Genomic DNA, 20,709 nt, shown 5'->3' with positions numbered 1-20,709 from the left:
TTCAACGCCTGGGCCTGCATGTCAATCTGGACAAATCAGTCATTCAGCCGACTCAGTCACTCCACTATCTAGGGGCCCATATCAACTCCGTCCTAGTAAAAGTGTTTCCTTCGGCGGAAAGACTATCATCAATAAGGGTCACAAGCAGCATCATCCTTCAAACTCTTCGGCCATCAGTGAGACAAGTAGCTTCTCTGCTGGGCTCAATGGCCTCCTGCATCTTGCTCATACCCAACGCCAGGTTGAGGATGAGGCCATTACAGCAAGACCTAGACGACAAATGGAATCAATCCTCGGGTCGATGGAACGACCAGATTCTACTGTCTCCTGCTGCAAAGAAGTCCGTCCTCCGGTGGATGCAACCTCAGAATCTCCTGGTGGGAGTTCCCTTTTACCAACCTTTGCCAGAACAATCCCTGATCACGGATGCCTCACTTCAGTGCTGGGTAGTGCATCTGGGTCATCTGCAAGCACAGGGCAGATGGACCCCCAACAAGCAGACTTATCAAATCAACATGCTAGAACTGCGGGCAATTCACTTAGCCCTTAAGGCTATTCAACCTTTTCGACCTACCTTTAACTCCTGAGGCGGAAGCCGGGAGCTGTGTTGCTTTAGTACTGTTGTAATTTTTAACTTTATTTCTTTTGGCAATTTGCTCACCTTTTTAACCCTTTGTGCCGCATTCACCCCACTCAGCCGAGTAGGCGCTGCGTTGATACTCGACCTCAGAGGCTGCAGATAAATTCCAGCAGCCATCTTGGGAAGGTACACAGGGTGGCAGGCTAGTATTTGTTACACGCTCGGCGCCAGTATAAAGGAAGACGGGCATGTCTCCGCGCAGCGGACGCGCCTAAGGAGCGCCAAAGGAAAGCCCGTCTGCGCCGGTCTAGGACGGGGCTAGGGGTCATACCTCACACTCTTACTCCCCCTGAGAAGATCAGTTACAATAAGGAGCAGCTCCTCAGGGTGAGAATGAAAAGTACTGCTAACTGCTCACACATCCTGTACTTTGAGAGGGAACAGGATCACTGTCCTCTTTGTAAGTTTAAACTGACTTCCTCTGAGCCCCCTCTCTTAGAACCTGGCAAGGGAAAGTCATATTCCTTGGCACTTCTCAACTGCCGCTCCCTCCCTAAGCACGTGAGTGAAATAAACTTGCTTTTAGAAGAAAGATGCTCTGCGCTCTCTTTCTAACTGAAACCTGGACGAATGTGGCATCAGATCCCGATGTTGTTCGAGCTCTCCCACCGAACTAAGTCATCACCAGACAAGATCGGGAAGGTGGTCGGGGCGGGGGAATTGCTATTATTTATAAAAATATTTATAGCTGTAGAACATCCAGTTGCCTTAAGCCAGATTGTGAGAGTGTTTCTTTTGCAATTAGGTTCTCCCCTACCTGTATCTTTTTAGGGATTCTTTTATACCGTCGACCAGGAGCACACACTAGTTTTTGTACCAGTCTCCCTGATATTGCTTTGAATCTCGCTAGTTTAACTCTCAATTTCTCTATTTTGGGCGATTTCAACATTCATCTTGATGAACTTGATACTCCCTCTTCGCAAGACCTCATGGCAGCTCTAGAAGTGCTCCATCTAAAACAATTAGTTACTGGTCCCACCTATAGAGCAGGCCATCTACTTGACCATTTCTTCACCAATCTCGAGACCATCTTTTTGGAGGAGTCCTTTGTAGTCCCTTACTCGGACCATTCCCTGCTATCTTTTATCCGGGCCCCCCCCCCCCGATCAGCCTCAACCTGTTCATAAAACTAGGAAACTGAGTCAAATTTGGTCTAAACTTTCAGTGGAAAACTGGGTAGTTAACCTCAATATTTCCACCCTGGAATTATGCTCTAATCCTATAATGGCAAATGCCTCCTTTAACACCTGGGTAGAGTCCTCGCTGGACCTCACCCTCCCTAAAACAGAATTTTGTCATCGTACAGGTACTAATAAAAAACCTTGGTACTCGTCTGAATTAAGACTGCTTAAGCAAGCCTGTAAACAGGCTGAAAGGAAATGGTGGAAGGATTTTTCTGAGATCAGTAAAGGCAATTATAGAGCTGCTATGCCGATCTACAAAACGGCAATAAAATCGACACAATCCAGTTTCTTTCAGGAGAAAATTGCCTCTGCCTCTAATTCCCCTAGGGAAATTTTAAAAATTTTAAAATCATTAGTTTCTCCCCCTTGTCCCTTTACAGAACCATTAAATCTACAGAAACGTTGTGACAAGTTAGCAAAGTTCTTTGCCACTAAGGTTGCAAATATTTATTCACTCTTCATTCAACCAGAGCCCCACTTCGTCCCCCTTTATCCATCCCTTATGCGGAGCTGAAGGAACTAGACCTCCTTGATCTAACCACTTGGTAACGACTCCTGGGGAGTCTGAAATCCGGCTCCCTGGTGGATGTTGCACCGCCCTCTATTCTTAAACTGGTTACAGAAACTGTGTCCCCTGTTATCCGGGATGTCATCAACTCCTCCCTGGCATCCGGGTTGGTCCCGCCGTTATGGAAACAGGCAAAAGTGAAGGCTCTCCTAAAAAAACCTAACTTGGACCCTGAAGAATGGACGAATAACCGTCCCACCTCTCTGTTACCGGACATAGGTAAATTAGCAGAGAAGCATGTTCACTCCATATTTGGTACATTCTTGGAGAGCAATAACGCCCTGCACCCTACACAGACTGGCTTTAGAAGTAAGCAGGGTACGGAGACTGCTCTTGTCACCGTAGTTAAAGAAGCGAGGAAAATCGCGGATTCTGGAAGCTGCGCTGTTATTATTTTATTAGACCTCAGCCCAGCCTTCGACACTGTAAACCACTCAATTATGATTCAGAGACTGAGTGATGTGGGGGTATCAGGTACAGCCCTTAAGTGGCTACAATCTTTTCTGACGGATAGAAACTTTGCTGTCTTTGAAGATGAGGTCACTTCTAATCAGATCCCACTTCAGTATGGCGTACCCCAGGGATCCTCATTAAGTCCCACCATGTTCAACGTCTACATGAGGCCCCTGGCCGACGTTGTCCTGCCCTGGGGGGTCCAGTTGGTCACCTACGCCGACGACACCCAGTTGGTGGTCTCCCTCTCTCAACAGAGCCCGGCTAATCCTAATCTTACCTCCTGCCTTAGCAACATTCTTGAGTGGATGAATTTATCCTTCCTTAAGCTCAATGGGTTGAAAACCGAAATCATGATGCTAGGACATACGCCCCCTATTAACCTTGATTCTTGATGGCCTGGATGCCTAGGCCCGCCCCCTCCACCAAAAACCCAAATCAAGAGTCTGGGCGTTTGGCTCAACTCTAATCTTAGCCTCCAAGTACAATCCCATAAATTTGCTGCCACCTGCCATGGCCTGATTAGACTTCTGAGGAATACTCTGGCTCTCCTTTCGTTCGAAGCCAGACGCCTACTGGTTCAGGCACTTATATTATCACAGCTTGATTACGCCAATGCAGTTTATCTGGGCGCTCCTCAGGGAACTATTAAAATCCTCCAGACTGTTCAGAACTGTGCTGCTCGACTTATAATGGATGTCCCCAAGCGGAGTTCTGCTAAACCAGCCCTACGTCAGCTACATTAGCTGCCGGTGCAGGAAAGGATCTAGTTCAAGGCCATGTGCACGGTCCACAAAACCATCACTGGCAATAGACCGGCACTGTTTCAGCCTATGCTCCAACGCTATCAGACCACACGGTCCCTAAGATCTATCCTTAAAAATTTCCTGACAGTCCCTAGGACTAAACGTGCTCACATGGGTGGCCGACGCTTCCCATTCCATGCTGCAACATTATGGAGCCAGCTTCCCGACTCCCTTCGTCTGGAACCCAACCATATCCGTTTCAGGAAGTTGTTGAAGACCTTCCTTTTTCCTTGATCAGTGTTTAAGGGGTAGCCGTCTACATGCGCAGGGATGCCTATGGGTAGCCATGCACTATACAAATGTGTACTCATTCCTTCATACTGTCTGTATCAATCCTGGTTCAAACGGACAGCACAACCACCATGTTCTATTTAAACAAGCAAGGTGGAACACGCTCTCGTCCTCTGTCTCTCGAATCTCAGGCGATATGGCACTGTTTGCTCGCCAGGAACCTATCGATTACGGCCTTCCATCTGCCGGGGGAGCAGAATCTATGAGAAGATGCCCTCAGTCATCATTTCCAAGAGCAAGAAGACTGGATGCTCAACGACGACGTGGCGGCAGACATTTTTCAGCAGTGGGGTCATCCTTCCATCGACCTTCTCAGACGAAGAAAACAAAAAATGCCACGCCTTCGCATCCAAGTTTTACCGACCAGGAACGAGGGGGAATGCACTTTTGATAAATCGGTCAGGGACGTTTGCATAAGTCTTTCCACCCCTCCCTCTCATTCCGAAGGTGGTGGCCAAGCTTCTGAGATCCAGGATGAAGATGATCCTAATAGCACCGGACTGGCCTCGCCAATGGTGGTATCTGGATGTATTGTGAATGCCGATTTGTCCGTATTGGAGACTTCCATGCAGGCCGGACCTTCTCACCAAGATGGGAGGGAAGATTTTACACCCCAGCCTTCCCTCGCTCATCTTGACAGCATGGCTCCTGAAGTCCTGCAATACGGACATCTGAAACTCCCCCAAGACTGCATGGATATTTTACCGGATTCAGAGACCTTCCACAAGAACCTCATACTCCTTCAAGTGGATAAGGTTTTACTTATGGTGTGTCCGGAATGGGTATAGTCCTATTAACGGGCAAGAGGAGCTCATCTTGCGGTACTTGCTTTACTTGGCCAAATCTGGGTTAAAGTACACTTCCATAAAGGTACATTTGGCAGCTATTACAGCATATCGTGAATCGCCTAACCAACCTTCCTTTTTTCAGCTACAGGTGGTTAAGGACTTCCTACGGGGTTAAAAAAGTTTTACCCCCCTGTTAGACCTCCTTCCCCTCCTTGGAAATTGAACCTTGTATTGTCAAAGTTGATGGGTCCTCCATTTGAACCCATTCATAAAGCTTAATTACAGCACCCGTCATGGAAGGTGGCTTTTCTAGTAGCAATCACTTCTGCGCGAAGAGTAAGTGAGATACAAGCACTATCTTCCAAAGAACCTTATACTGTCTTCCACCATAATAGGGTAGTTATGCGAACCCACCCTTCCTTTCTACCCAAGGTTGTGTTGGAGTTCCACGTTAATCAGAGGATTTCTCTACCCACTTTCTTCCCCAATCCGACCACACCAGCGGAAAGATCTTTGCATTCACTAGACCTCAAGAGGGTTCTCAAATTTTATTTGGAAGCAACAAAATCCTTGAGAAAGTCTGACCAATTGTTTTAAAACTATGGCATCGTTAGAACAGGCTTTCCAGCTTTGAAAAGATCCACCTCAAGATGGATAGTATCTTGTATAAAGTCGTCTTACCAGTTGGAAAGCAAACCTCTGTTTGCTTCTCCTAAAGCTCACTCGACAAGAGGCAAAGCGGCAACTGTAGCGTTCCTACACAATGTACCGATGGCCGAGATCTGCAAAGCTGCAACTTGGAAATCGGTCCATAAATTTACCAGACATTACTCTCTGGACTCAGACTCCAGAGCAGATAGCCAAGTGGGCCAGGCCTCCTTGAGTAATCTGTTCCAGTGTTAATTTATCGGAGTCTGTGTACGCCTAACAGGTTTTTCTATATCTGAATAGTACTCTGTTTACTCGCCCGCAGGATGAGGGGATGGGCTTGCTATTCTATTCATGTGCTTATGACTGTTGATGAGGATCCCCTGGAAGAGAAGGATTAGTTACTTACCTGTAATCCTAGTTCTCTTCCAGCGGTATCCTCATCAAAGTCATAAGCAACCCACCCACCTCCCTGGGCAAGTGAATATGATACATGCATCTATTTTCTAAAATGGTCTGCGGTTATCCGCAAAGAACAACTGAACTGACTTTCACCCCTGAGGCATGATGGGAAGCTAGGGGTCATGGCTGCCTTAAAGGCACGGTGCCAGTTTATTGTTAGTGTTTGTGGGTGAGCTTTTCAGCTTTCTACACTGATGTTTTCTCTACAATACAGCCTATGTGTTGACAATGTTTTCACTTTCCTTGCAGGATTACCTTTTCTGCTGTATAATAAAGCAGTTTTCAAAGGCTTTATTTCTCCCTTCTTTATTGGAATGTATTTATGTGCATATCTAAGGAAGGCTGCATTGTGTGCGTTTATATATATATATATATATATATATATATATATATATATATATGTTCAACAATGGCTCTGCAATAGGAAAGCACTCGACAGCAGTAAGGTAAAACCTTTCTTTAATTCATGGCGATGAGGATCATAAACGTCCGTTATTTAACTTGTCTGCCCGACGCGTTTCTGAGCTGTCCGCTCCTTCCTCATGGGCAATCTGGCATCGCGGTTTGTGGCTCAAGACTTCCCCTTCTCTGTGCTGCCTTTAGTCGTTGCAGTCTCAGGTGTGGTCGCTTTAGTAGCCCATTGGTTTCTGGGACCTGTAGTCTTGAACAGCACTCGTTTCACCCACAGTGGGTCCAGCAATGTCAGATGAATTGATCAAGATCACAGTGGAAAGTACAGACCCACTGTGATGTTTCAAGCACTTCAGTGTGCCCCGGTGCGTGTGATCACCTCCGCATAGTGTTTGAATCTGCTGTGCTGTTTTTCCGCCTCTGAGCATTCTCGAGTCAGCCAGCCCCTTTCTCCAGCGGCTCCCTCCTCCTTTTCAAAGGTGGTGCTCTCCCCACGACGAAGCTGTCGTGTGAATTTGTGTTCAACAATGGCTCTGCAATAGGAAAGCACTCGACAGCAGTAAGGTAAAACCTTTCTTTAATTCATGGCGATGAGGATCATAAACGTCCGTTATTTAACTTGTCTGCCCGACGCGTTTCTGAGCTGTCCGCTCCTTCCTCATGGGCAATCTGGCATCGCGGTTTGTGGCTCAAGACTTCCCCTTCTCTGTGCTGCCTTTAGTCGTTGCAGTCTCAGGTGTGGTCGCTTTAGTAGCCCATTGGTTTCTGGGACCTGTAGTCTTGAACAGCACTCGTTTCACCCACAGTGGGTCCAGCAATGTCAGATGAATTGATCAAGATCACAGTATATATATATATATATTCTACATATATGGTTTTTTACATATATGGTATGTGTTTCCAGGGTCCCGCACATGGGCGGGAATATTCATGTGCGTATGACTTTGATGAGGATACCCCTGGAAGAGAACTAGGATTACAGGTAAGTAATCCTTACTTTCACATCCCAAAATCTCAAAAGTATCGAAAATTTCAATTCAAGGTAGGATCTCAACACTATCGATACAAAGCCCTACCATTCGACCTAAAATCAGCTCCACACACGTTCGCAAAATGTATGTCCATAGTTGTAGCTCACTTAAGGAAACAAAAGATCTTTGTTTATCCTTACTTTGGCTATTGGCTGATGAACAGCATTTCACCAGCTGAGACAAAGAAACCAACTTTGTAGCATGACTTTAACCAATCTGGGTCTCCAGGTCAACCCCAGGAAGTCTACGACCTGTCTGGTCCAAAAGCTGCAATATCCGGGAGCAATGCTGGATACTGAATCAGTGAAAGTGTATCCTAAGGGGGAGATTTTATTATCAATCAATCTGAAGTGTCGGTATCTCCTACATGTTCACCATACATCAGCAAGACAGATTGCACCCCTACTAGGCTTAATGGCTTCTTGCATCTTTCTAGTTCCAAATTATCTCCTGGTTCAAACCAGCAATGCATTACCTGAACATTCAGGAAAAGACTAACTCTTATCCTCTGTCTCTTGAAGCTGGATCCATATGGAAATGGCTAACAGCCAGAAACCTAATAATAGCAGCTATTTATCTTCTAGGGGTTCAGAATTTCCAAGCCGATTCTATCAGTGGGGGTTTCCAAGAAAATCACAACTCAATCCTTAACCTTGAAGTCTTAAAAGAAATTTTTCAAGACTGGGGTATCCGCAATTAAACTTGTTTACAGGCAAAAATATTTGTTTGCAGAAACTATGCATTCAGATTCGTCCAACCATAGTGAAAAGGGAATGCCCGCTTGATAAATTGATCAGGGAAATTCCTCCACACATTTCCCCCAATTCCTCTCATACTAACCATAATCATCAAACTCTACACATCCAAGACCAGGATAATACTGATAGTTCCAGAATTGCCTTTGTTTGAGGCATGTGGGCTGCTGAATTCATATCTGTGCATAGATCGCCGCCTAGTGTTGGGTCCGGACGATTGCACATTGTTGTCCTGGAAGAGTCTTCGAAGTATTACGAGATAGGTGGCTCCTCCCCTGGACTACAGTGCGCATGGGCATCGACTCCATCCCCAGATTGTTTTTTTCCGCCATTGGGTTCGGATGCATATTTGTTAACTCAAGTTCGAAATCGATAAAATACTTTCCTTTTGGCCAAAAGGCCTTTAGTTCTCGTCGGTATTGTCTTGCGATTGGTGCCCAGTTTCTTGTTCCAGCTCAGTTCCCGAGCCGGACGTCCAGAGGAGCCACGTGGCTTTTCGGCACTGAAGGCCCGGTCGACGCCAGAGGCCTTATCGACGATCCATCATGGAACGGAGCCCGTTCAAAAGATGTCCCGTTAGCAACTCAAAATATCCTCACATCGACGTCCACCCGGTGTGCAACAAGTGCCTGTCTCCGGATCACGATGAAGCCAGCTGTATGGCTTGTTCTCGTTTCCACTCCAAGAAGACGATTCGACTTCGAAGCGCAGCGCGCAAGGAGGCCCAGCAGACGGCACCTGACCCGGTGAACATTTTCGATACCAAGGAGGATGAGGGAGTCTAGCAGGAAGTTCGGGAGAACCTGTCTGATCCTGCTTCGGAGATCGACTCCAGTTACGACGCTGATATTGAAATGGTCGATAATGAAGACGTCATCGACGAGGTAGGAGACGACGATGGGGCCTTTGGGGCCGTGGAAGATAGCTCGAGCGAGGAGCTAGGCTCGACCGTTGGTACGGGGGCCGGGACAAAACCACTTTATAAGGCTCAGGTCGAGGGATCGCCACATGGCCTTACCCAAGATTGTGCACTTGGTTCTACAGCCCCGCCTCAAGGCCCGGCTTCGGACGTTTCTAACGAGCCACTGGTTGACCGATCGAAACCGAAAGAGAAAGCATCGGTGTCTACGCAACCGAAAGCACTGGAGGCAAAATCAAAACCAAAAGTGCATATTGCTTTGGTCGGCTCGAAGTCCTCAGAACTATCGGCACCGACGAAGCATAAAGGTGTTATCGACCTGGTGAGGTCGCTCAAGGGTGTCGAGCCGAAGACTGGGACACCGAAAAAACTGGTCAAGGGCGTCGACCGGAAAAAATTGGCACCGAAGGACGTCGACACAGATAAAGGACTCGGAGCTCGAAAGGTTCTTGATCCTATGCGTCGACCGGACAAGGCTAAGAGCGGTACGACCCTAGAGTCCACGCCTGGCGGTGGCTCGAAGGAAACCATCGAGTCGACACAGCCGTCCGCCTCCTTTACGAAGCAGGTGTCGGAATCGCTAAAACGCATTAAAGAGAAGGCTTCCGCTGTCAGACCGAAGGATACTCCACCAACGAAGCCTACCAGTAAACCTTAAAAATCGTCGGCGCCCATCCAGTTCACGCTGCCGCCGAAAGTGGTACCTAAGGCCTTCGCCCCTAAGACGGCCGTCGAAGCGTCCAAGAAGGTGTCCATGGGGCCGAAGCCCACAACTGCGGAAGTAGTCACAAAGCATCAACAGCCTCCGCTTGAAGAGCAGTCGATACAATTCATCGACGCAGACACGGGTAGACTTTCTATTTACAAGCGAAAGATCGCCCCGGAACAGCCTATGGAGTTATATAAAATTCCATTAAAATAGAAGGATTCGACTACATCACCCCTTCTTGTCGAACCTATCCCACCAGATGGCCAAGACACTGCTCATATCTCGCCCACTTACTCGGATGTCGAGACAGGGGAAGGTGACAATGAGGAGTACAACTATCCTATAGACACTGATCCTGAAGATCACAATAAAACCTGGGCAGACGCTGCTGACCCAGGAGATCCACACACTGCCCCAGACAGTCATGGGTATGCTATGAAAACCTCGCCTACTGAAGACTCGGCGGCGTTTAATGCACTTATTGAAAGGGCAGCCAAAAATCATGATGTCCAGCTCCATGCTGACCCTATTGAAGTGGATTTTTTGTTTGACACCTTCTCCACCTCAGAAAGAACTGTCAAGACTCTGCCAATGCTAAAGGGTGTCTTAAAACATGCTGGAGACATTTTTAAAGAGACCACGAGGGCCAGGGTGATAAACCCCAGAATTGAGAAAAAGTACAAACCGGCGCCTGGGGACCCTTCCTACATCAAGTGACAGTTGCCGTTGGATTTTCTGGTTGTTTCCAATGCCCGGAAGAGGGCAAACTTGCAAACAACGGGTGATGCTCCTCCCCCTGACGAAGAATCTAAAGTGCTAGAGGCATCAGGGAAATGGGTGGCAGCTCAAGCGGCCAATATCTGGCGCATTTCCAACACTCAGGCACTCTTGGCCAGATATGACAGGGCTCATTACGATACTCTTGAAACCCTGTTACAACACTTGCCGGATGGATATAAAGAGGCAGCTGAGATGCTCATACAGGAAGGGAAGCTTATCTCAAATGCATCTATCAAGTGCGCACTGGACGCAGCAGACACCGCGGCCAGGGCGATTAACACAAGTGTGATGTTACGGCGACATGCCTGGCTGAGAATCTCCGGTTTCAAGCCCGAGATACAAACCACCATACTAAATCAACCTGTAAACCCTGATCACTTATTTGGACCAGAGGTGGACACCACCTTGGAAAAAATCAAAAAAGACACTGACTGCAAAGTCTATGTGGGCTCTACAGTCCCATCAGTTCAGGGGTGGTTCTTTTCGTCGCTCAAACAATAGAGTTTCCAGAGTCCAGCTGTCCCAGCAAACACAGTACAGTAAAGGGGGCGCGCAGACCACCTACTCCAAGCAAAGTAGAGGTGGCTACCGTGGAAACAGCGTCAAGGGCAGAGGTCCTGGAAACAACAGCTCCCGATCCTCCGCCACTAACAAACAGTGACACCTTGTCACTGCCCCCCGACCATACCACACCGGTCGGGGGGAGACTACAACAGTTCCTGGCAGTCTGGAAATCCATCACTATAGACAGGTGGGTGAGGAAGCTTATCCAGTACGGTTATTTTCTGGAGTTCACATCCACTCCACCCAACATACCCCCAAGACACTGCCCTATGTCCACAGAGCATTTGCACTTATTGCAGCAGGAGGTAGTCGTCATGCTGCAAAAAGGAGCAATAGAGCTCGTGCCGGTGGAGGAAAGAGGTACAGGGGTGTACTCGCTGTACTTCTTGATCCCAAAAAAGGACGGGTCCTTCAGACCCATACTGGACCTCAGACCCCTAAACCAGTACATTCTATCAGAACACTTTCACATGCTCACGTTGCATCAGGTTTTACCGTTACTCAGTCAGGGAGATTTCCTCGCAACATTAGATCTGAAGGATGCATATTTCCATATTCCGCTACACCCGTCACACAGAAAATACCTCCGGTTCACCATTCAGAATTCGCATTATCAATTCAAGGTCCTCCCTTTCGGAGTGACGACGGCACCCAGGGTGTTTACAAAGTGCCTAGCGACAGTGGCCGCACACCTACGGAGACAGAACATTAACGTCTACCCTTATCTGGACGACTGGCTTATCCAGGCAAAGTCGGCCAAGCAGTGTGCCGCCCACAAGTCCCACACCATTTATCTTCTTCACGATCTGGGGTTTTCACTGAATTATCCAAAGTCCCACCTTCAGCCCGCCCACGTACGGCAGTATCTGGGCGCAACAATAGGTACTCTGGCAGCCAAAGCACAGCCAAATTCAGTGAGGATCAACAGCATGCAATTGCTGATACAAAAATTCAGACCACAACACTCGCTTCTGGCACGAGTGTTCATGCAGTTGATAGGCATGATGGCCTCCTGCATCTTCATAGTCCCGCACGCGGGGCTACATATGCTTCCGCTGCAGGAGTGCTTAGCACGTCAGTGGAATCAGGCTCACGGACAGTTGAAAGACCTAGTGTTGGTGACCGGTCGTGCAGTCAACTCTCTGCATTGGTGGAATCCACAAAACCTTTGCAGGGGCCGACCGTTCCAAGAGCCTGTGCCACAGATTATTCTGACAACGGACGCCTCTCTCCAGGGATGGGGAGCTCATGTACTCCACTACACAGTGCAGGGACTATGGACAGCGCAGCAACAGAGGATGCACATCAACCTTCTAGAACGGATGGCTATCTTCATGGCGATGAAAGCATTGAAAGTATATCTGTGCAACAAGGTCGTCTTGATCCGAACGGACAACATGACGGCCATGTACTACATACAAAAGCAGGGAGGGACACACTCTCCACAGTTGCCTCATCTGGCTCAGAGCATGTGGAAGTGGGCCATTCAGAGGAACATCTTCCTCATGGCGGAACACCTCCTGGGCAAAGACAATCAGATGGCGGACCTGCTCAGCAGGCACAGCCACCATATGCACGAGTGGGAGATACCCCCATCAGTACTCCAACCGTACTTTCAGCAGTGGGGTCATCCAGAGATAGACCTGTTCGCCACAAAGGAAAATGCTAAAGCATTGCCGCCAGGTTCCCACACCCTCAATCGCAGGGCAATGCGATATGGATGAACTGGTCAGGCAGATTTGCGTACGCTTTTCCCCCAGCACCTCTAATACCGCTGGTGGCACGCAAGCTGAAGCAACACTCGATGACACTCATGCTGGTTGCTCCGTCGTGGGCACGCCAACCATGGTACACAACGTTTCTAGAACTATCCGTGGTACCGCATCAAAGGCTGCACCTCACACCCAGGCTTTTGACGCAGAGCCATGGCGACATTCAGCATCCAGATCCGCAACATCTCAACCTGGCGAGCTGGCTCCTGAGGTCTTAGAATTTGGTAACCTCAACTTGCCTCCTGCCTGTATGGATATCATACGGGAGGCAAGAAAGCCCACCACCAGAGCATGTTATGCAGCGAAATGGAAGCAGTTTGTCATTTATTGTGCAGACCACAACATCAACCCGCTAGACGCATCTACTCTCGACATAATTTGTTATCCATTACATCTATACAAATGCAATCTGGCCTATGCTTCCATTCGTATACATTTGTCTGCCATAGCGCCTTATCCCTAAAACAGGCAGCATCTCTCGCTTTTCAGAGTGCCTGCCATTAAAGCTTTTCTTGAGGGACTCAAACAAGTTATTCCTCCACGACACCCACCAGCTCCTGAATGGAACCTAAATGTGGTCCTCACCAGGCTGATGGGTCCACCTTTTGAGCCTCTGCACTCCTGCGAGATTCAGTTTTTGACTTGGAAAGTGGCTTTCCTGATAGCAATCACATCGCTGCGACGAGTTAGTGAACTCCCGGCACTAAGTATCCAGGAGCCATTCATTCAGATTCACTCCAACAGGGTGGTACTCCGCACTAACCCTAAGTTTCTTCCTAAAGTGGTTTCACGGTTCCATATCAATCAGACTATAGAACTGCCAGTGTTCTTCCAAAATCCTGAGTCAGTGGCGGAAAGAATGCTCCACACACTAGACGTCAAAAGAGCTCTAATATACTACATAGATAGGGCCAAAGATTTTAGGAAAACAAAACAACTATTTGTTGCCTTTTCGCCACAACACAAAGGCAACCCCATTTCCAAAGCAGGTATTGCCAGGTGGATCGGTAAGTGCGTTCAAATTTGCTATCAAAAAGCCAAGCGCACTTTAACGGTTCCTCCACGGGCCCACTCCACCCGAAAGTTGGGGGCCTCCATGGCTTTCCTTGGAATTATGTAGAGCAGCCACAAGGTCTACCACACACACATTTACGAAGCATTATTGTGTTGATGTGCACTCCAAACAGCAGGCAGCTGTAGGGCAGGCTGTTCTCAAAACACTTTTCCAAACTGCTGCAGCTGGCACGGGCGGCCGCCGCTAATGGAGGGACTGCTATGTATTCTATGCACAGATATGAATTCAGCAGCCCACATGCCTCGAACCGAATATGCTACTTACCAGTATGCATCTGTTCTTGGCATGTAGGGCTGCTGACATTCATATCGCCCGCCCTCCTCCCCGGCGCCTGTAGCAGCTGCAGAATTCTCATATACTTCTAGCATGGTCATCATTCACTGAGTTTCACTCCATCTTGGGCACAATGGCTAAAAACAATCGGAGGATGGAGTCGATGCCCATGCGCACTGTAGTCCAGGGGAGGAGCCACCTATCTCGTAATACTTCGAAGACTCTTCCAGGACAACAATGTGCAATCATCCGGACCCAACACTAGGCGGCGATCTATGCACAGATATGAATGTCAGCAGCCCTACATGCCAAGAACAGATGCATACTGGTAAGTAGCATATTCGTCACTGGTCGTTCACGGACCACCTTCACCCATCCAAACAGCCACTCAAGAGATTGCAGGGTAGACAGGAACTCCTGTACAAGTTCGGACGAGCAATACTGTATCACAACCTTCCATCACTGAACTTCACAGCTTGGCTCCTGAATTCTTCCAATATGGATATTTAGGCCTGGCACTAGTTTGTATGGACATTTTGAGAGAGGCTGAAAGACTTTCCACAAGAAAATTATATGTTTATAAGTGGAAGAGGTTTTTCTTCTGGTGCATTCAAAGCCAGAACAATCCAATCGTGTACCAAGAAGACGTTGTCATACTGTGTCATCTTCATTTAACAAAGTCTGGCTTACAGTTTTCTTTTATAAAGGTACAACTGGTGGCCATAACAGCCCATCGAAAATCGCCATCACAATTGTCTTTCTTTAAAATTCCAGTAATCAAAGACTTCTTAGAAGGGCTTAAAAATGTGTTCCCTCCAATTAGGTTACCTTCCACCCCTTGGGAACTCGACTACATTCTCTCCAAATTAATGGATCCTCCATTTGAATCTTTCCATAAAGCCTCTTTGCTGCATCTGCATGGAGAGTGGCTTCATTGTGGCCATCACTTCAACACGCAGAGTTAGTGACGTTCAAACATTATGCTCCTAGAACCATACACTGTTTTTCATAGTAAAAGCAGTGATGGGACTTCCTCCCGGCTTCCTTCTGAAAATAGTTTTATTTTCATATTAAACAAAACATTTCATTACCCTCCTTTTTCCCTAGTCCATCTACACCATCTGGAATCCTACCTAGATAATACTAAAGACATATGAAAATTATGGTCCAGTAAGGGAGAACCGGTTTTGCATAAAACAGACAGTCTCTAGGTGGATAGTTTCTTATATACTTCTTTTATACCGATTAAAACATCCTTGCGTAGTAGACTTAAGGCACATTCTGCAAAGGAAAAGGTTGCAACTGCAGCTCTCCTAAGAAATGTTCCCTTTTCAGAAATATACAATGCAGGTAGATGGAGAGCTGTATTTACCTTTACTATGCATTATTGTCTAGATTCCTACTCCAAAGAAAAAACTCAAGTAGGACTGGCTACTTAGAGGAATCTTTTTGAGTAGTTGTTGGAGCCGTTATTTCATGTCTGCTTCTTGTTGGATGGGCTTACTATTCTATTCAGTGCTTATGATTATTCATCAGGATCCCCAGTTGAGAGGGCGAGAGTGAGAAAGAAAAACATTTATATTTTTAGGACGCTCTCCAGGATCCTGCATGTGGGTGGGATTATTAAGTGCTTAGGGATTTGATGAGGATTCCCTTGAAAGAGAACTAAGAGTACAGGTAATCAACTTTATCTTTTCATTCTCCTCCAGACCTAATTTTATGCTCCTGTTTAACTGTCTGAAACTAGGCACAGAAGTAAGAACTGTTCGAAGAGAAACAATATGAATAGGAATCTGAAGAAAAACCACGTCCAGTGTGTGGTGAATGAGTGCTGAATCTGTTGATAACAGTGTGTGCTTTATTAGTCTGTGTGCAGTGAGACTTCTCAAGAAGATAAAACTAATATTAATATTTTGTTAACAAAAATTGATCCGTTAGGTTCGAGAACAGAGATCTCGGATAGACTGATTTGTTTGTGTAGGTGGTGCCTCTGAAGGGATAACTGTTGTTATTGTCAATTTGAGACAATTGTGGAGGGGAACATTGCCTACTGAATCTCATACAACAAAATGTTTAAATGCAGATTGGTAGGCACATTGGGGACATAGGGGTTGTGAAAGATTGATAATAATGTGACTTCAGTAGATTTAAAGGGAAACCTGATGCCATGTCTGGCGCAAGCTGTTAATGTAAATTAAAACCTTTCAGTTCTGAGAGAAATGTTTCTCTTCAAAATAATTACCACCTTCTTGTGTATGAGTGGAGATGTTCACTGTATACAGATTTGATGAAAGGCTAGTAAAGGCTATGTAAAGGTAGTTAACATTTACAAAACACAAGATAAATTGACAAATACAGGTCAGTACTTTTGCATATTCTTAGTACTTTATATGATGATGAATGTATATGACAATTTGGCCGTTTGGCTGTAAATTTCTCCCCTCCCCCACACCTTCCTAAACATGGCTGCTTAGGTATTCTTGGTCTGCTACTGCTTTTTCATAGTCTGGGATGTGAAAGCATCCTTTTCATAAATTTCAGAATTAACATTTCGAACGAAAGACAGTTGACATAGGATTGTTCTTTGAACCTCAATTTTAGTACACTTTTTATTCTTCACTGATGTACGCACTTTTTTGTTGCTAGTGATTATCATTTACGTCAACATCACTCACCTCAGAATTTTTGTTGCAGGTTGAATTTTCTCCCCAGACCTTGTGTTGTTACGGGAAACAGTTGTGTACTATTCCCCGGGATGCTGCTTACTACAGTTATCAGAATAGGTAAGCTACCTGGAGCTTGAAAAAGATTTGTCTTTTTATTGATGTCTTTCTCTGCTCAAATCTCACTGCAATTTAGTGCTCATGGGTATTGGGTGTTATTAGCAAAAAACCTACATCACTGATGGTTGTCACATTGTACATGACAGTAAGGAAATGCTGAAATTCCAGTCTTCCTCAGTCACCATTAATATTGTGATTTCTTAGCCTAATAGGGCATACACTTGTTTCGCATCACATTTGTCTTTCTTTTGTGCCTTCGGGGCAGAACTACTCGCCACTATTTAGCTGTCATGGAAATTTGGAGTTGAGGCTGAAGTTCACATCATCCTAGGTTGTCAAACCTCACATGACAAATTGGAAAATCATTATGAACTACTGAAGGCAGAGCAACTCGAGCAGTGTACCAGACACCCCCCACGCTCAGCTTAATTGACTGTAAGCCTAATGTCCATTGGCCAGAAACTATGGCTTGATCAAAATACTTTGAATAGGGTCACTATGATAAGGCTGCCATGTTAGCTAGTGAGAGTGTGGTCTTTAGGGATGTATGAACATGTGTGTCTGAGTGGGATCTATGTGTTTGGGTGACTAAGAGCTTGCCATATCTACTTGTGGCACAGGGCATACCTTTTACATGTATAATGCAAGCATACAACCATTTTTCAAATGGGAGAAATTTAAGGAAGAAATGTTCTGTACAAACGTCCATAATATGGAAACATTTTCTGCACTTTACATTCGTCCCACTTAAAACAATGGCTGTATTTTTCATTTATACATATGGCATGGTCTCTACCAGCAGCTGGGAGCAAGATACCTGCTGTCTGTAAACTGAAGTTAACATATGCATTTTATGTACTCCATAAAGCTCATCAGTTAGATGTTCTCCCATTTCCAAGTGTCACATTTACAAACAACCGGCATCTTGCTCTCAGTTGCCTGTAGACACTGTGCCATATTTAGAACAATAAAATAGTTATTTGTTTAAATGGGAGGAATTTAAAGTGAAGAAACATTTTTCATAAAACATTGACACAATTGGCTTAATTGAAAGTGGAGAAAGAGATTAAGACTTTGTTCCATTGAAGTACTTTTCTTCAGTTTAAATTTTTCCTATTTAAAACAAATGACTGTATTTTATCAATTATATATATGGCATAGTGTCTGCTGCCACCAGGGAACAAGAAACCTGCTGTTTGTAAATGCAGTACTTTGAAATGAGAAAAAATAAAATGAAGAGTTAAACTTGGATAACTTTTACTTTTTCTTCCATTTTTATAATCATTCAGAAACATTTTTTTCTCAGCTCCAATATTGAGTTTACAAGGACCTTTATTTAAGAGTTCAATACCTCTGGGCTTCAAATCTTCACCTCTGTGCCCCATCCTCGGGTATAAATCTGACTGAGCACTGCTCATTACCAGGCCCTGCAATCTGCAACCTGATGATGATAATGTAAAATAAACAGTCTTCCGATAACTTTAAAAGGAAAACTTGACAGTGTGCTTATTTAAAAATAAACTCAAGGCTGCAAGCTAATCTGAAGGAGTCTGGCAGCTTCTGGTAGCTTGCGATCGACTTGTTGGAGATGCCTGTGTTTGGATATAATGCTGCTCCATATTTACTGTCCTTTAACCACTGAACCGCGGCGCAAATTCCGCCGCAGTGGTGTGGTTTTAATGAGTGGGCGGGCCGCATCGGCCAACAGACGTGCGCAGCTCTACGGAGGTAGTGCTCGAGACGGCCATTGGCCGACGGTAGCACTTAAGGGGCTAATAGACTTGAACTGTCAGGAACTGACTATTGGGTTGCTCATGTATCTTTAGTTCTTGTTTCTACAATATTTTTCAAAAATGCGAATATAAAACGTTGCAAAAAAAAAGCTGTAGGTGAAGTATGCTATTTGGGTGTTTCCGGGCAGGAAAGGAGGATAGGCTATTTACCTACTCTGCATGGCTCTTTGATTGAAAGTTGCACTGAAAAAAGTTTTTTCCCCTCTTTTCCACCGTATAATGTTCTGTGGGTCTCTCTCTCTGAATTAACTTCCATATAATGAATTGGAGAGGAAAGGCGAAGAAAGACTGCACATATCATTGTGACACTGCTGCCTAAGGGATGATGGACAAATGCATCTAAATTAGGGCGGTGTTTTACACCCATTTAGAGGTCACTCAGGACCATGTTACTTGCTTTTGTTAGAGCACATGCAGTTGTTATGCCACTAGAGTAGTAGTGTCATTGAAAGTTCAGTAGTGTTTTATAAATGTATTTAAAAATGCTTCAGCTACTCAAACCATTGAATGTCTTTTAATGAAGGTGGCTGTCTATGTTCTGCAAAACACCCTGAGTTTGCTTGAAATTAGTCATCTAATTTGAAGCAAAATACATAGCCATGTACAGTCTTCAAATCAACATTGGGATAGACCATACTACTACATCTGTGTTATGTCCAATTTATGGGCACCTTCTGCCAAGTAGTGTTAATGGAAAGCGAGTCTCAAAAACCACTTATGGTGTGGCTGGCATGTCACACATTTGCATCCTGACAAGTCTAACTCGGCCTGTGAGTCTTCTGAGATTGAGTGAGTAGCATTATATTACATATTGGTAATTCTCTGTTTGTAGAAAGAAATGTGAATCCCTTGACACTGTTGTGAGTGGGTTCGAGGCATGTGGGCTGCTGAATTCATATCTGTGCATAGATCGCCGCCTAGTGTTGGGTCCGGATGATTGCACATTGTTGTCCTGGAAGAGTCTTCGAAGTATCACGAGATAGGTGGCTCCTCCCCTGGACTACAGTGCGCATGGGCATCGACTCCATCCTCAGATTGTTTTTTTCCGCCATTGGGTTTGGATGTCTTTAATTCCCTCTTGTCGGAATCGATAGAAAAACTTTCTTGAGACCAAAAGGTCTTTAGCCTATACGTCGGTATTGTCTTGCGTTCGGCTTTACTACTTCTAGCTCGGCTCCGAGCCGGTTTCTGTACTTCCGCGTGCTCTCGGCGCAGAAGGCCTAGTCGACGTTCCTGACTTATCGACCATCCATCATGGACCGAGGTCCATTCAAGAGATGTCCGGTCTGCAACTCGAAGTACCCCCACATCGACGTCCACCCGGTGTGCAACAAGTGTCTGTCGCCGGACCACGATGAGGCCAAGTGTATGGCCTGCTCACGCTTCAGGTCCAAAAAGACACTTAAGCTTCGACGAGCTGCGCGCCTGGAGGCCCAGCAATCTGCTCCGGCGCCTGCTGACATTTTCGATGCTGGGAATGTCGTGGAAGAATATATCCAGGACGCTTCGGAATCAAACCCCACGTCGGACATCGAAAAAGACTACGACGCTGATGCCGAGGTGTTCGAAAGTGAGGAAGTCGTCGAGGAGGTAGGAGACCACGACGGTGCCCTCGGGGCCATGGAGGATAGCTCGGACGAGGAGCTTCCTCAAACTGACTCTGGGGCCGTGCCTCTTTATAAGGCCCAGGTCGAGGGATCGCCTTCGGGCCTTACCCAAGATCTCGATATGGGTTCCACGGCTCCGCCTTCGGGCCGGGCCACGGACATTGTTACTGAGCCACTCCCTGGCAAAACGAAACCGATAGTGAAACCTACGGTCTCGACGCCAGATACTGCGCAGGGGCAAGCATCGAAAGCGCGCATCGCTTTGGTCGGATCGAAGACTTCGGAGGCTTCGGCGCCAAATAAGCCGAAGATGGCTGTCGAGCCGAAAAGCCAAGTCAAGGGCGTCGAGACGAAGTCTGCCGCGCCAAAGACTAAAGTAAAGGTGGTCGATACTGGC

At 46.2% G+C, this 20,709-nt stretch overlaps 1 protein-coding gene across 1 annotated transcript in view; it reads left to right on the top strand.

Moving 5' to 3' along the window:
* Window positions 1-20,709, top strand: part of CREBBP (CREB binding lysine acetyltransferase) — a 1,189,106-nt gene that overhangs the window by 539,847 nt on the left and 628,550 nt on the right. Inside the window, exon 12 of the mRNA XM_086939791.1 lies at window positions 16,824-16,912. Within this exon, the coding sequence (XP_086795917.1) occupies window positions 16,824-16,912 (89 nt within the window). The remainder of the gene's footprint in view (window positions 1-16,823; window positions 16,913-20,709) is intronic.

The sequence above is a fragment of the Lissotriton vulgaris genome, chromosome 10, assembly GCF_964263255.1.
Source record: "Lissotriton vulgaris chromosome 10, aLisVul1.2, whole genome shotgun sequence".
NCBI lineage: Eukaryota > Metazoa > Chordata > Amphibia > Caudata > Salamandridae > Lissotriton > Lissotriton vulgaris.
Note: the sequence above shows the minus strand (reverse complement) of the source record. Positions and strands in the feature narration are given on the sequence as shown.